Source organism: Miniopterus natalensis, chromosome 2, assembly GCF_054644295.1.
Source record: "Miniopterus natalensis isolate mMinNat1 chromosome 2, mMinNat1.hap1, whole genome shotgun sequence".
In the NCBI taxonomy this organism is placed as follows: Eukaryota; Metazoa; Chordata; class Mammalia; order Chiroptera; family Miniopteridae; genus Miniopterus; species Miniopterus natalensis.
In genome coordinates this window covers 132,087,694-132,102,931 of record NC_142082.1, presented here as the reverse complement: position 1 = coordinate 132,102,931, position 15,238 = coordinate 132,087,694, and the positions used below count along the sequence as shown (strand labels likewise).

Here is a 15,238-nt window from a genome sequence, read left to right as displayed (position 1 = left end):
TATTTTCTTTCTGTATCACTCTCTCACGCCTTTCTGCCTTTTCTAATTATATCTTGTTCCTTCTTTAATTCTCTGTATTCTGATTTACATCATAATATTTAGTCATAAAATACTTTTCCATTTTTGAGGTAATTTCATAGTCTTCATGACTTAATTGATCTTTTTCAAAACATCAGTTTCTTATTGATACATGAAAATTATCTGAAGTTTAAATTTCAGTGTCTATAAAGCAAGTTTTATTGGAATACAGCCACACCCATTCATTATGTATTGTCTATGGTTGCCTTTCTTGCTACAACAGAGTTGAACAGTTGCAACAGAGACCATATGGGCTGCAAAGCCTAAACTATTTATACTATCTGGTCATTTACGGGAAAAGTTTACCAACCTCTGGTCTACAACATAGTTGGCTGAGACTACAAAAGATTTAGGGTAGGAAGAGGGAAATACCACGGCCCAGTGGAAGTAGATTTTTTAAAAATAAAAACAGAAAACAAGCAGGTAGAACAAGGGAGCAAATCAGGATGTTAGCTTAGGTAGACCACCATATTTTCACCTGAATCATTATTATAAGATCCTTCCAAATCTGGGCTCTCCCCATCTTGCAGATTTCTCCCAGAGTTCTCTTCGTAATCTACTGCTCTGATCAGACAGTGTTCCTCAGAAACCTCCGTGGGTTTCCCTATGTGCAGACCTCTCCATCGGGACCACTTAGCCAGGGTCCTGCATGCTCTGACCGCATCTCAATTTTCCAGGTCTCACCTTCGATAGAACCAGACACCCAGCCCGAATTTCAGGATTCTGTGCTTCCACTCTCATGCTTTCTATACTACTTGGAATGCTTTTTTCTCTTCACCAAGTCCTAGACACACGTTATTATCGTTATCGTGAAATATTTCAAGCATACAGAGAAGTAAAGAGAAGAATATAGGAATATGTGTGCACTCACCACCAGGCTTTGTCAGATCTTACCATTTTGCCATGCTCTTTAGTTTTCACAAAGTACATATTACAGACTTAGATATTTAGAAACTTTCTAAGTAGACCTCTTTGATGAACCCAATCAGAATTAAACTCTCCTTCCTGTGATTTCTTATAACACTTTCTTTGTACCTCTATCATCTGACCTATTCTGCCCTAATAAAATATTTTCTTTGATTATTTCTTACTATTACCATTCCCAGAGTAGACTCTTTTAAATAGTCCAAGGAAAAGACATTTAAAAATTTTTAAATTGTGTTTATTTTAAAATGTACATTAGAAATATGTCCACACAAGTATTTAAAAATATATAGCTAGAACATCAACTCCATGATTTCCCAGATATTCTTTAAGATATGGCTAACATAGGTAGAGATATTAAAAATTATTGAGTAAATCATATTAGAAAAATATTGAGTTAATAAAAATACAGAAGATACGGCAAAAATTTGAAGGTTATGCTCAAAACGATTTAGCTTAGGAAACTTAGCTTATTAGAACAGGGATCCAACTCCAATTATTTTTGTATACCGTAAGTATCCAGCTAACTCAGAAGAGATGCTTATTGAATTGATTTCTCTCTCTGACAGTGAAATCCTTGAAAATCATACAGAACCTGCGAAACCTCTGACCAACCACTTTTAAGACATTCCCCCACATTGAATACCCCTGACGCATATGCCAGGGACAGATGGTGTGTTTTTCCCCCTCTCCTTCCCTTGTCTGTTATGACAAGTTGCCCCAATTGGGGCTTGATAAATATGAGTAATGCTAATAATAGTCATCTTCTGAAGGAACGAGGAGCCAAGGCTGCCATAATCCTCTTATTAGTATCACTTCAACAAACCAGTGTCAGCAAATTTCAGTTTGATTTGATCCAGCACACACACACACACACACACACACACACACGCTCGCTCAGAATACTTTATGTATTTTTTAGAGTAATATTTCTCAGTCTCCTTTAAAAAATCACTATTTCATGGCATCTTTTCATTATCGTTAACCCTGAACCGTCTGAAGTCAAGTTGGCAACTGAACGTGGCCTTGAGACTTGGTGGTGAGGAATGTGCAACGTTAGCCAAGTTATGTCAACTAGTTACAAAACTGCTGTCCTGTCTTCCAGCTTTTCTGAGTAAATGTGACCCTTTCGGAAGTTTCACTCTGCTACCCTAAAATGACTTTAAGTGTTCTCAGGTATCAGAGGGTCCTAATTGTAGTGAAATCTTTCACTTTGTTTCCTTTAGCCTGTGCTTTGAGGGAGTGTGGGAAGTAGGAGGAACCCCTGAGGCCTCTGAGTCACAAGGAAAATTAGAACATGTCTGAAGTTTGGTTTAACCCCCAAAGCTTCACTCATATGAGGCCAGATAAGCTTCCGAGAGAAGCCAATAAACTTCTGTAAGTGGCGTTAACTTCTTTGTTCCCTGACTCCTACTGCTAAGGCACAGGTCCGTCCTGTCCTTCCTGATCTTAAGACTCCACGCCAGGCCTGGCTTGTAACCAGAGTATATAACCTTATACTTTGTCATCCAAATGAAGACAGTTCTGAAAATGAAATGGGATATTAGGGGAAAAGGGCATAAACCACCGAGGGAAATTGTGATGTTAAGTCAAAATACTTAGAACATTTTGAGCCCCTTATCCTGTAGCAGAGCCTATCAAATGAGGGTCTAGATTTCAACCTGAAAGTCTGTGGGGTTTCTTAGCAAATTTAAAGTTTTGTCTTCATTTCAATGAGATGCCTGTGTTCTTTGCATTGTTTACATTGATCTGTTGTTTGTCCCTAAGTGGGAGAACTTCCATTGTCCCTGGCCAAAAAGAACAGAAGCAGAATTCACACACAGTGAAAGTTCAAGCCCATTGAAAATCAAAGGTCAGCAAGGCCATTAGTAAAGACGCGTAGTAGTTCGGAGAGAGAAAAGTGAGGCGAGGTAGCGGAGGATGCTGACCTCAGGGGCTGTGTGTACATTCTACCACAATCATTTTGCAAGAGGAGGTGGAGTTTCGGCAAAATCGCATGCGTGACATTAATATTAATTTGCACTTAATTTTTATCAACTTCTAAATTATAAATTTGCATTGATTTTCTAAGAGCATAAGGATCTTTCTTACACCTAGATTTATGTCGGTACATATTAAAGAAGCATGATAACGAAATATTCTGTGGGAATTTAAAAAGCTTAAGATTAATTAGTCTGGTTGGAGCCAAGTTTTGCTTTGATTCCATTGTCTTCCTAATACATCTCTGCCCTCTGGTGGTGTAGTTGCTAACGGAAGCGGAATACTCTATTTCCTTTATAAATGTGTCCTTTCAAAATTCACTTATAGGTCAGAGTGTAGAAGAAAGAATAAGTTCCCTGTAGAAACAATGTTAAGAAAGGAAAACTTCCCTGTAGAAACAATATTACAACTAATGGCAAATATTGCAAGATAGCCCACAAAACCCCATAGTGGCCCCGTGTCCCTTTATCTAAACCTGCCCCCACTGCCCTCCTTGCTGCCAAACCAAACGAAACACCACATCCACAGTCGATGCCTCCACCACCACTACTCTGTCACCGTCGCCACCAGAAGTGGAAAGAAGAGGGAAGGGGGTTAGCGCTTTGGTCAAATCCAGCATTGTTATTTATAGGCACAACTTCTGCTCTGAAACCCCACACCCCTTCTGGCACCTTCAAAGGAGTGGACCACCCTGAGGCCCAGCTGTCGGCTGAGGATCCCTCGGTTTCCGAACGTTTCAGAACTTGAATGGGCTTCCAGAACGGACCACATTCGGAAACCGAGGCACCACTGTACTCTCAAGCATTCCTACGCACAATTGTCGGTGGTACTCCCAGTGAATGGTAGTCAAATGGAAATACGTAAAATATGATTACCAATTATAGGAACATCTTTTCTCTCTTTACATAGTATCTAGATTATATAGATATCCATAAAATAAAGAAACTCTTCATTTATTTCCTCTCACACTACCTGTGAATCAGTTAGGAACTCTGTCAATACAGAATGGCTGCACTGGTTTGATCACTTAGTAATTAGCTATTCAAGTCAAAGGCTGAAAAAAGTTTACATGACTAAAAAGCTTTCCGTCTACCCTCGAGAAGAATATTTCCCATGTAGCTCTTGCATTGATAGTATCAATTAGACCCAACAGTCCTTCATGGTGGTGAGCAGTAGAAATAGTCACTTGTCAATTAAATCACACTTCTGCTAATGTAAAATTGGATTTTCAATTTAATAACTAAATGAATCTATTCTTCAGTGCTACAGAGATCAAGGGTTCTCTGAGTTCCCAGATTGGTCCAGAAAATAAGGGCAGTATTTATTAACCTGTAATTTCTCAGCCAGCTTTGGTATTATCTTAATAATCATAATAATGAATACCATTTACTGATTTCTTACTACATGCCATATACTGTACTATGTGCTTTACCAACCTTTTCATTTAAGTCTCCTAACGACCCTATGGGATAGGTTATATTATCTTTTTATTGGCTGAAACTTAGAAATGTTAACTTCCCAAGATCCAAAACTAGTGTAGAGCTGTGATTTAAACTCAATCATTTTAGCCTTAAAAAACCCATGCTTTTACCCCCTAATATATATGTTGGCTTGTTTTTAATGGTAGAGCTGACTACTGTGAGTGACTTTACTCTTAGAGGGGGTGTAGTAAATGGCAATGCTTTATTATGAAGGTGGTCAGAGTCCAGAATCTTGAACCCAGCCTAAAAATTGGCTACATGTGCTTATTTTTTTGGCAATCCTTTATTATTTATGTGATTTTCATATTTGAAATTTCTCTAGTTAGGTTTCCTGAAAAATTATTTTGTTGTTGACATCAATGTTTAGTCAATCAAATGTGTCTGATCATTAATAGAGATGGAATATTTAGTGATTTTCTTGGTTTTGGCAACAATGCACAAACACATAGCAGAAAAGAATTGACAATATAACCCTTCAAAGTATTAATTCTGAATTTTCCTCCCTCTCCCAGACTGTACAAATGAATAGACATATGTCATAAGAAAATCAAGGTGACATATATTCAACCAAAAGAGCTACTGGCATAGAAAGATTCAGGTACATTCTGACAGAGCCTTTGCTCTCAGAGATTAGATAAGGTATGTTCTCAAAGCAAACAGAGCAGTGGGAGAGAAGAGGCGACATGGACAAAAAGGCACAAGGGCGAGAAACCCCAAGCCCTCTCTGGACTCTGCCCTGCCACTAGCCCAGAGCCAGGGTACTGCTTAGAAGCTGAGGCAGAGCTGAGGTGATCCTCTCAATATGAATATATTCATATTCTTCTGATTGGTGATCTCTTGGGAATGATCCCCCATCTAATAGCCCAGGGCACTCATAAACACCATTCTGTTCCCATTTCTGACCCCAGACTGGAGAAAGAAGACTTGTAGTCCTTGATGGGTAATGGTGCAGAAGGCTTGGACCCTTTCCAGGGTGATGCTGGTGATAGCTGAAAGGGAAATGCTTGTTCTAAAGAAAGCAGGAGTATTTGGAATCAATGTGAAATCATCCATTGAGCCAGGATGGCAGAAGAATGCACTACTCCGTTACAGAGTGTTAAGAAGTGTTAAGAGTGTTAAGCAGAGAATACTAGAGCTGGGAGAGAACTTGGAGAACTTCTGTTCCCACCCTTCCACATCACAGAGGAGATCTAGAGAGTACCTGACTTGTTCAAGGTCAAAGAGCTGGTTAATGGCTCAGGCTGAACCAGAAATAAGATGTCCTGAGTGAGTTTAATTGTCTCCTCTGCACGGCACATGCAAACCTGGCTTGGGAGCTCTTTGTTTGGAGAAATGGGTTTCTCTCTCATGCTCTCTCAGGTCACGTTAAGTTGAATGAGGGTCCAGCTCCTAAGTTCTTAGAAGCCCAAATTCAGTAATAGCTGACTGATTCCAAAGTTAAGTTTTTGTTGGAGTAAGTGTATTGCCGTACAATATAGTGAAGATATTTTTTTCATGGTTGGGAGAGCATAACTGCTTAGAAATAATTTCTCATTCACAGAGACTCCGAGACTGCTCACATTCGCACACAGGCGCCTGAGACAGAGCGGCAAGTGCATTTAATTTTGTTGAAGAGTCCAAGCTTCCCTCTCCATGACAAATGAGGACCTGACATTCCTTGTATGTCTGTTCTTCTGCTCGTGCTTCCATGAATACTTATATCACTAGAATTTTTTACAGGCAGAGAACGAGGGTGTCACCCTACTGCTCAGCACTGCTGTAACCCACTTTGTAATTTATACGCCCCCAACAATTTACCTTTGGACATTGCAGTGGCTCCATGCCACCCACCCTCATTACAGCAACGAAACTCACCAGGTTGAGCTTTCTCCAATGGATCTCCATGGGCTTCTGTTCCCTTTACCATTTTCTGTGTCTTTAGAAACTTTTTAAAAGAGAAACACTAGTTTTTAGCACCACTTTATGTATGTCAGTGTACCAAAGTTTCTTTTTTGTGACACATAAAAAACTTTAAAGACTTCTCTTAGAGGCGGATTGATGGAACGTTCAAATAAAATCTTTGTTTATAGGACATGGGGATAGCCAGGTACTAAAAAAATCAAAAAATGTTTCTCATAAATATTAAGTTGACTTCCAACGAACATTTTATGCTCAACTGTTAACACTGCGCACATTGTTTCTGTTCAACCAGTTTCAGAACTTCATGACACAGCTGAGTGGTAGGCTGGGTAATAGGGTAGCACGATGGGAGTCTTTTTTCCAAGGCGGGAATGTGAATAAAGTACCTGCAATCATAAAAAGAAACAAAATAGAGCGCATTAAAAACAAGAATTTTCACACTGGTCACATTAGTACGTACACTTCACTAGCATAGGGTTGTTGGGTACGAGAGGGAGTCTCAGCCACGAGACTCGGCCAGCATCCTCAGTCCTCCCCCATTTGTAGCCTAGAAGATCTCTGACATGTGTGCCTTTCAGCTCACCGAAGCACTTTCCTTCAGCCAAGGAAGTGAACTTCATTAATAATGTACCAGTCATCAAAGCATTAATAAGGAAGCCAGGACTATCCTCACCGCAGTGTGAGCTGAGGCCCCTGCTTCCTGTTTTCTCAGGCAATTTACAGAGGGGAGTGGAAAGAGTCAGAGCTGCGGTGACCACTAGGGCCAAGTCGAGAGAGAAGAGTAGGGTTCATCCCTGTGGCCTCAGTAAAAGTGTAAGGCCAGGGGAACAGACAAAAGTGACAATACCTTTAGCCATCCTATGGGATTGCTTAAAAATTTGTTCTCAACCCTGGGCATATTAGAATTACCTGGAGAGGTGTTTTGTTTTTTTTTATTTTATTTGTTTTTTAATGTCTATACCCAGATCCCACCTCAAAAAAAAAATACTGAACAGAATTTCTACATATGAGGCCTGGGTATCAGTACTTTTTAATAGTTGTTCTGGTGATTCTAATGCACAGCAAGCTGGAAAATCACTAGATAAAACAAGGGTCACAAACCTAAATGCCCACAGGTAACATATTAGGAATAAGGGTAACAGTAAGAATAGAGAGAGGAGACAGTGGCAAACTAAACAGTATGTTATCACCTAAGAGGACAACTGCTATTGAGCTCTGCCAACTGCTGTCATGGAGAAGTATGATGGCATTTTTGCCAGTACTTCTGATTTTTAAATGTGCATAGGTAACTTTTAAAAATTGGGTTATGTGATACATGCTACAACATGGGTGAACCTTGAAAACATTATGCTAAGTGAAAGAAGCCAGACACAAAAGGCTATATATTGTATGAGACCATTGATATGAAATGTCCAGAACAGGCAAATCCACAGAGGCAGGAAGTAGATTTGTGGTTGTCAGGGGCTGGGGGAGGGGAAAACAGGGTATGACTGCTTCACGGATACCAGGTTTCTTTGGAGGTGATAAAAACGCTCTGCAATTAGATGGTGGTTGTGGCTGCACAACACTGCAAAATGTATTAAAAGCCACTGAACTGCACTGCACACTTTAAAATGTTTAAAATGGTGAATTTCATGATTTATGAATTTTACCTAAAAAAAAAATGAGGAAAAAAATTGGATTGTGTGGACCAACTCAGAGCAGGCCAAACAAAAACCTTTTATAGGAGCCAGAGGGGAATCTATATTGTAAAACCACATGGGAGAAAAACAGGATCCACAAATTGGGCTAAATATTTTTAGAGCCAATCTGCGGTCATAACGTATACCTCCGCATCCTTTTATGCCTCCATGCAAACTGGTAGCAGAGCTGTGCCTGCTGCACCCTTTCCACCTTAAGTCAGGCACAACCTGTTTTTTTCCTTGACAGTTGCGGATGCAGGGCTGCAAGCTAAGTGCACTGGGATTTGCCAGCCTATAAATAGAAGTAGGAGCCCCTGAGGTGCAGAGCAAGCTGGCTGATGAAACCAACGCTTGCTACCACTGCTCCTTCTTACTGCTTTGTCACTGAGAGTAAGAGGAGTAAATGAAACAAAATAACTACATTCATTAATTGTTTCTCCTTTATCAATTTTTCCCCAATGACTCAGTTGAATTCACAATCCAAAATTTTTCACCCCCTTCGGCAGGGTTCATTCCTCTTAATTCTCACAGTGTGTTAAAATCATTACAACTTCTGTGAGATGCTGGCTGCAATAAAGGTGATGAGTGAGAAACAGGTCTTCCAAGAGAGTTTGATGTTTCACTAGTCTTTTCTGGCCTGGGAATATATTTCAAATGGCAATAGTTCTTAGCGCTCCCCCAAATCCTACCTTACCACAGATCACAGTGAAATATTATTGAAAACAAAAATAGAATTTCCCATTGTCACTTAATTTTCTAAATAGTTGGCCATGTTGCAGTTTTGCATAAAGGTTAGAAATGAATGGATTTTACTGCAGATTAGATTCAGATCTTCTTACCTGAATTCTTCTCGGTAGTTATTCCTAATATGCTCAGCTAAAGTCTTGCTGTACTGCAGGCAGCTCTTGAGGATGTAAAACTGCTGGTACAACAGAACTGCTTGGCTGGGACTTAACAGCTGAAATGAAGCTGAAAGTCCCTTCACCACCTGATTCACAATACTGGCCACAAAAGCAACCTAGACAAGGAAAATGCAATTACATGTAGGCCGCATGCCACCCATAGAGCACCTATTTCAGCTGGAACCTCTACTAGAAATCTAAGCTGAAGACCTCACCCCCTCTTATACCAATGCCCTTGCACTACTTTTCACTGAAATGGTACTCAGAGCATGAGACTATAGACCAGATGGGTTTACCAGTTGCCCCCCTACAAGCAGGGATCAGAACTAGTACTGATGGTCAAGGACATTTGGCTCCAAAGTGGGGAGAGAACACTGGAAGCAGAAGTGGGGGGACACGGGGAGTTCAGAGAGGTCTGTTGTCTCCTGCAGTAGGGATGATGGTTTCTCTTTTATTTTACTGTTAAAAACAAATGGCTGTGCTGTTCAAAGAAGGTTCCTACATGGCAATGGTTCTCAAATTTTAGTATGCATAAAAATCACCTAGGCAACTCACTAACCATGCAGAATTCTGGGTCTCACCTCCACATATTTACCATAAACAATTCTGATGGATTTGTTTTCTGGACCACACATTGAGAAACACTAAGTGACAACGCAAAGAAAACAAGACTTGATACAAGCAAGTGATAATGATGTAGCTGTTAGCTGGGGTTGTTATCAAAAGCACTTACAATTTCTCAGGGGAAATTAAAGTGGAAAAAGTAGCAATAATGTGAAGCTATTGGGTTTCTGCTTCTCAAACATACAAAAAGCTGTCATTTGCAACAGAACCAAACATTTTTAAAAACCAAGAACAGTGGATTCCACAAGTCTTTTTTGAGGGGGGAGGGTTGCATTTTCAAACTAGTATCCATAAATGTAGGTTACTATAAAAAACAGAAAGGAATGTTAGCGCCCTTTCAAGCTCTAACCAGCAAGTCACTCTGCACACCCATTCAGTTAGTATCAATAAACATGTCACCATGGATGTTGCTACTGGCCCTTTCTCTAAATAGGGCAGGTGGTCTGAAATGAGTTTTCAGGTCCATTTACACATATTTACTAAATGTTGTGTCAGGCAAACACAGACTGAAGTTAGAGTCTGGAGCAGTGGGACAAAACAGTGCTCATTTGGGGATTAAATTTTTAACTTTAGCATCTTGCTCTAACCAAGTAAGAGAATCAGCCAGAACTGACTGACATGCAGGTGTATACAATGATCCCAATAGTTTCCTTGTTTGAAAATTTATCTCAAATGGTCTATTTCTGCCCATACTCTTTAGAACTGGGTTAATATGAAAGCTTTCAATGGTGTTAGTAGGGGGTTTTTGCTACCCTTCATCCTAACATGCTTTATGGTCACAGACTGGCCTCATACTCAATTCCTTTGGTGAACCAACCCTAGAGGTTGATAAAGAAACTTTCCTGCTGCTTAGAGTTCATAGGACCCCAGATTTCACTCTCCAATTCAGATGACTGGTTCTGCAACCACTGCACAGAGGAAGTGTTTTGCATCTTGCGCATTTGAGTGTCTGTTGCTGTGAATGACTGTGACTTTGACACTCCTCAATGTGGGCCTGAGACTGGTTAGGGTCTGTGTGCTGCGAAAGGAGCCAAGTTTCTAGGGTCAATGCCTTCAGAAGGAAATCGGCTATACTACTGGCAAGGGTATCCTCCTCTGGCTCCAGCCAGGTTTTTGTCACAGGGACCTGGCACAAGAACCTAGACTCAACATCACTCTAGAAAACCAGCTCAGAAGGAACCCACTGATGGTCAACAGAGGCATGTTTTTATACAGAATGAGAACATGTTACCCCATGTCAAATCCTCCATTAGCAGTGAAAATTTAGTTTGGATTATTACCTTTCAAAGAGATTTCCAATTAAATGTATGTTGACTGAACATACAAATACATGAATGAATAAAAGGGAACTAAGTTTGGGGAGGTGCGAAGAGATTAAGGTGTAAAGCCTTTATTGGAATTAATTCAGTAGATATTTTATTGAACATCTATTATGTGCCTAGCTCAACAGATAAAGCTCCTACCCTCATGGCACTTGGAGTCTGCAGGGGGAGAAAGACATTGTATCAGTCATGATAGACTAGGTTATGCTGTGGTAACATCTCACAAAATATCAATGCCTTGCTTAAAACAACAAAGGCTTATTACTTGCTCATACTTTATGGCCCTAATGGGTCGGTAAGGGATTCTGCTCATTGTAGCCACTCGGGACCATCTAGAATGTTGCCAGTCACCACACCAGAAGGGAAAAAGAATGCCGGGAAGCATGCACTGGCTCCTAAACCTTCTGGCACGAAGTAACACAGGCTACTTTTGTTCACATTCCATTGGTAAAAGCAAGAACAGAGACCCACCTAATTTCAAGTGGGAGGGAAGAACAACCCTGGAATCCTGTGTCTGGAAGCAGAGTGAGCTAGAGTATTTGTAGACACTAATGGCTACCATGGGGAAGCAGCAGGTAATAATACAAAGAAATGTGAACTTCAACAGTGCCAAGTCCTGTGGAGGGAGGAAGGTGCCGTGCTATGTCTACGTGTGCCTGTAAGGGGGAATCTGACTTAGAGGCTAGAAAATCATCCATCCAGTCCACCCCAGGAAGGGGTACTGAGGCCTGGGCAGTGAGCAGGAGTTAATTAGGTGGGAAAGGGAGGGAAAAGCATTTCAGACAGACAGACAAGGAGTCAGGTGGTAAAGGTGTGATGGAGTTGGGGATGTTGGGGGTGGGCAGTGAGTATGAGACCCACATAGCTGGAAGAATGAGGGGCTAGGTGAGGCCGTAGGGCCATAACATGCATGGCCTTGTAGGACATATTAAGGAGTTTAGTCTTTATTCATTATGTCTTTATTTATTATGTGAGATTTAAAGCAAGGGATGCCATAATTGGATTTTTATTGTGAATAAGTCCCTCTGACTATAGTCTAGTGGGAAGATAGGAACAGACTGCGTGGATGTGACTATAGTGTCAAGGAGACAGAGTGATATTATGGACCAGGATGGTGGCAGCAGAGACAGAACGACCAGGTGATCCCAAGTGTTATTATAGTCATACTCGCCAGCTCATACTTACTACTTAAGATAAATGTCCATTTTTTTTTCACGTAATTACAAAGCCAGTACTTTAATATTTTGTTTTATACATATATCTTTAGATTTTTCACTAAATTAAGATCCCATTTGACATATTGTTTCAGGACCTTGAACATTCCAGTACCAAATATAAAAACATTTTATTTCAATTAAATAATAAAATAATCATACATATATTTTGCTCCTGTTTTATAAATTTGACTACTTATAGAGAAAATGTGCTTGATTAATTAAGCACAAGAATATCTGTGTAATTAGCCTTGAGTGGTTTTGTTTTTACTTCTAGCTACTTACTATAGGGGTACAACTTTGTAGAAAGGACATCATCCAACTAATAGCAAACTTTGTTGATCCCAATCCAAGATTTCCCTAAAAGACTCAAGGAAATAAACAAGTTATATTCATGGAGTTCAAGTTGTGTCTAAAAGGACATTCATTCTCAAATACATTTTATCCTTAATTAATCAAATCTTTAAAATCAGTATTTAGGAAAATAAGTTAGATGAGTGCTTAAGAGCAGAACTAGTATCATTTAAATTAACCAGTTTTGGAGACCATTTCTAATACAAGCATTTTAAAGGTATATTATTAATCACATAATATGTAATCATATAATATACATACGTAATAGTTGTATGATACATAATAATCACACAATATAATATGTATAATAAAAAATATATTTCGTACCTGCTGAAAGACAAGAAGTATTTCATATAAAAGTGCTGTAGCTGTATCTGTATATTCCAGGATAAGCTTCTGTAACTAGAATTTTAAATAATAATCAATGCAATATCATTGACAGAATCAGAAAATTATAATTTCTCCTGGTTTCTTTTAGGTACTTATAAAAAATTTTTATTAACTGAAAGTGTAATCAGTGTGGCCAATTTTCCTGTTTAATTTGGTTTAGTCATTCTCAGAAAAGTGGCTCTCATAAAGGCTACAGATTTAATAGCGGCTAAGAAAGTGGGTCAGGGAAAGACGGCACATGGCCCAGAGGAGACTAACCAAAAAAGGCACACTCGATTTGCAAAATTATCCAGATCAACAACCCTACTTGCTTTCAAAATAGTAGAAATATGCTCCCCAGAATTAAGATAGAAGAGTCTCGGAATGTAGGCTTATATGCAACTCCTGTGGTATGGGTAAATATAGGGCTTAAAGATATTTCTTGCTCTCAAGAACTCCAGTGTTGAGGCTGTCTTCTATCTAGCCCACAGGCCACTTGGTGCGTGAGAACTGTGTGGGCATGCTGCAGGCCAACACATTGTCCCTGACAGTATTCTTTGCCAAGAAGAGCTACAGTTTGAAATCTCCCACTCTGTTGGACCTTGGAACAAAAATCTGCATGATCTGCTCCTGGCCACAGTAATAGCCCAGGTGCAAAAGATCAGCAAGTCCCAAAACAGGAAACTCAGACCTATTTATTCTTCTACTAGATATTTTCATATGGAAATACCATAGCCAAATCAAATCGACTAACCCCAAACCAAGCTCATTATTTCCCCTGTGAACCTACTCTTCTTGTTGTAATTCTTATTTGACACCCAGGCCAGAATCTAAAAGTCACCTAATCTTCATACTTTATTTCCACATCCATCTATCAATTCAATTTCCCCCAAATTTCTGGGATCTAGCCTCTTTCTAACTGCCATCCCTTTTCTTTTCTTCATTTATTTATTCAAGAAATATGCATCAGCCTCTGTATTAGGTGTTGGGGATACAATAGAGAGCAACAGAAACATGGTCCCTATCCTACGGAATATACAATCTGGTAAGAACATACATCAATTTAATAACCAAATAAATAAATGCATAGTGGCAAACCGAGGTAAGGGCTATAAAAGAAAAGTATAGGAAGTTAGGAGAGCTCTAAAAAGAAAGCCTAGTACTATTTGGGGGTCCAGGCCCAATATATCCACTCACTCCACTGTTGAAAGTGGTATACTGACCAGCCGGCGTGGCTCAGCAGCTGAGCACTGACCTAGCATCCAGGAGATTGCGGGTGGGTGCCGGTCAGGGCACATGCCCGGGCTGCGGGCTCCATCCCCAGGGGGGCGTGCAGGAGGCGGCCGATCAATGACTCTCTCATCATTGGTGTTTCTGTCTCTCTCTCCCTCTCCCTTCCTCTCTCTGAAATCAATAAAATATATATATTTTAAAAAGTGGTATACTAGATGCTCCATATGTAATCTATAATAATATATAATATATTCATGTTATATTTTATTAACCTCTGTCTCTCCAACCAGACTATAAACTAATGACAGAGATTGTGCCTATTTTGCTGCTTATGTGGACCCTATTGTCTAGTATACTGTTGAGCTCATAATAGATTCTCAAATACTTACTGCATGGATGAGTGAATTTAAGAGTTTTCTAAAACATAACTCTGATTATATGTGTAAGAACTATCAAATCACGTCCCGTCCTTAAAATTCTGTGTTGTGCTGTGCAAAATAAACTAATAATAAGATGGCTTATTCTCTCAGAATAAGTGCTTTCTGGCAATATGGTGTCTCTAATGTTTTAGTAAAACTTGAGAACAAGATGTAACTCTTGCTGAGTTTGCACTACTTAAGTAAGGAAATGGCAAACGAAGGCAAGAGAGTTAACCTAAAACCTCTAAGACATGCTTTTTTTACCCATTAGACCCCTTACTGTAGAATTACATATAGATACATATTTTGTATAGAGACAGATTTACCTAATATCTATAGAATGCTAATTATTAATGTTGACAAAACAGCTAAGTTTTAAGGTTAATGACAAAATAATTATTCTTTGATTTAATTATGTTTCTATATTCTATAATGTCATAGTCCACATTAGAAGACAAGAAGCCAGTGACCCTATATATTATATTTAATCTATTCCAAAATTCTCATCTCACCTCAGCATCCAAAGATGTCTCAACTGAAGTTGAGTCAGCCCCCAACTGGATATCAGACACAGGACAAGATTTTGGAATCTGAGGCTTGCTAATTAAAATTACCAAGAGATTAAATAGTGTTCCCCTAAAAAATAAACAAAAGACAATTAATTAGTAAAGTCTGAAAAGAGAAGCAGTGAAGCCAAGTTTGCAGATACTGACTATAATTATACTTAAAAGTACAAAGCATTGCAGACCATTCTCAA

At 39.4% G+C, this 15,238-nt stretch overlaps 1 protein-coding gene across 1 annotated transcript in view; it reads right to left on the bottom strand.

Moving 5' to 3' along the window:
• Positions 1–6,303: 6,303 nt before the first annotated feature.
• Positions 6,304–15,238, bottom strand: part of C2H12orf56 (chromosome 2 C12orf56 homolog) — a 61,757-nt gene continuing 52,822 nt past the window's right edge. The window contains exons 9-13 of the mRNA XM_087814566.1: positions 14,994–15,117; positions 12,788–12,862; positions 12,392–12,466; positions 8,884–9,062; positions 6,304–6,748 (exon numbers count right to left, since the gene is read on the bottom strand). Coding sequence (XP_087670692.1) covers positions 6,622–6,748; positions 8,884–9,062; positions 12,392–12,466; positions 12,788–12,862; positions 14,994–15,117 — 580 coding nt within the window. The 3' untranslated portion in view covers positions 6,304–6,621. The remainder of the gene's footprint in view (positions 6,749–8,883; positions 9,063–12,391; positions 12,467–12,787; positions 12,863–14,993; positions 15,118–15,238) is intronic.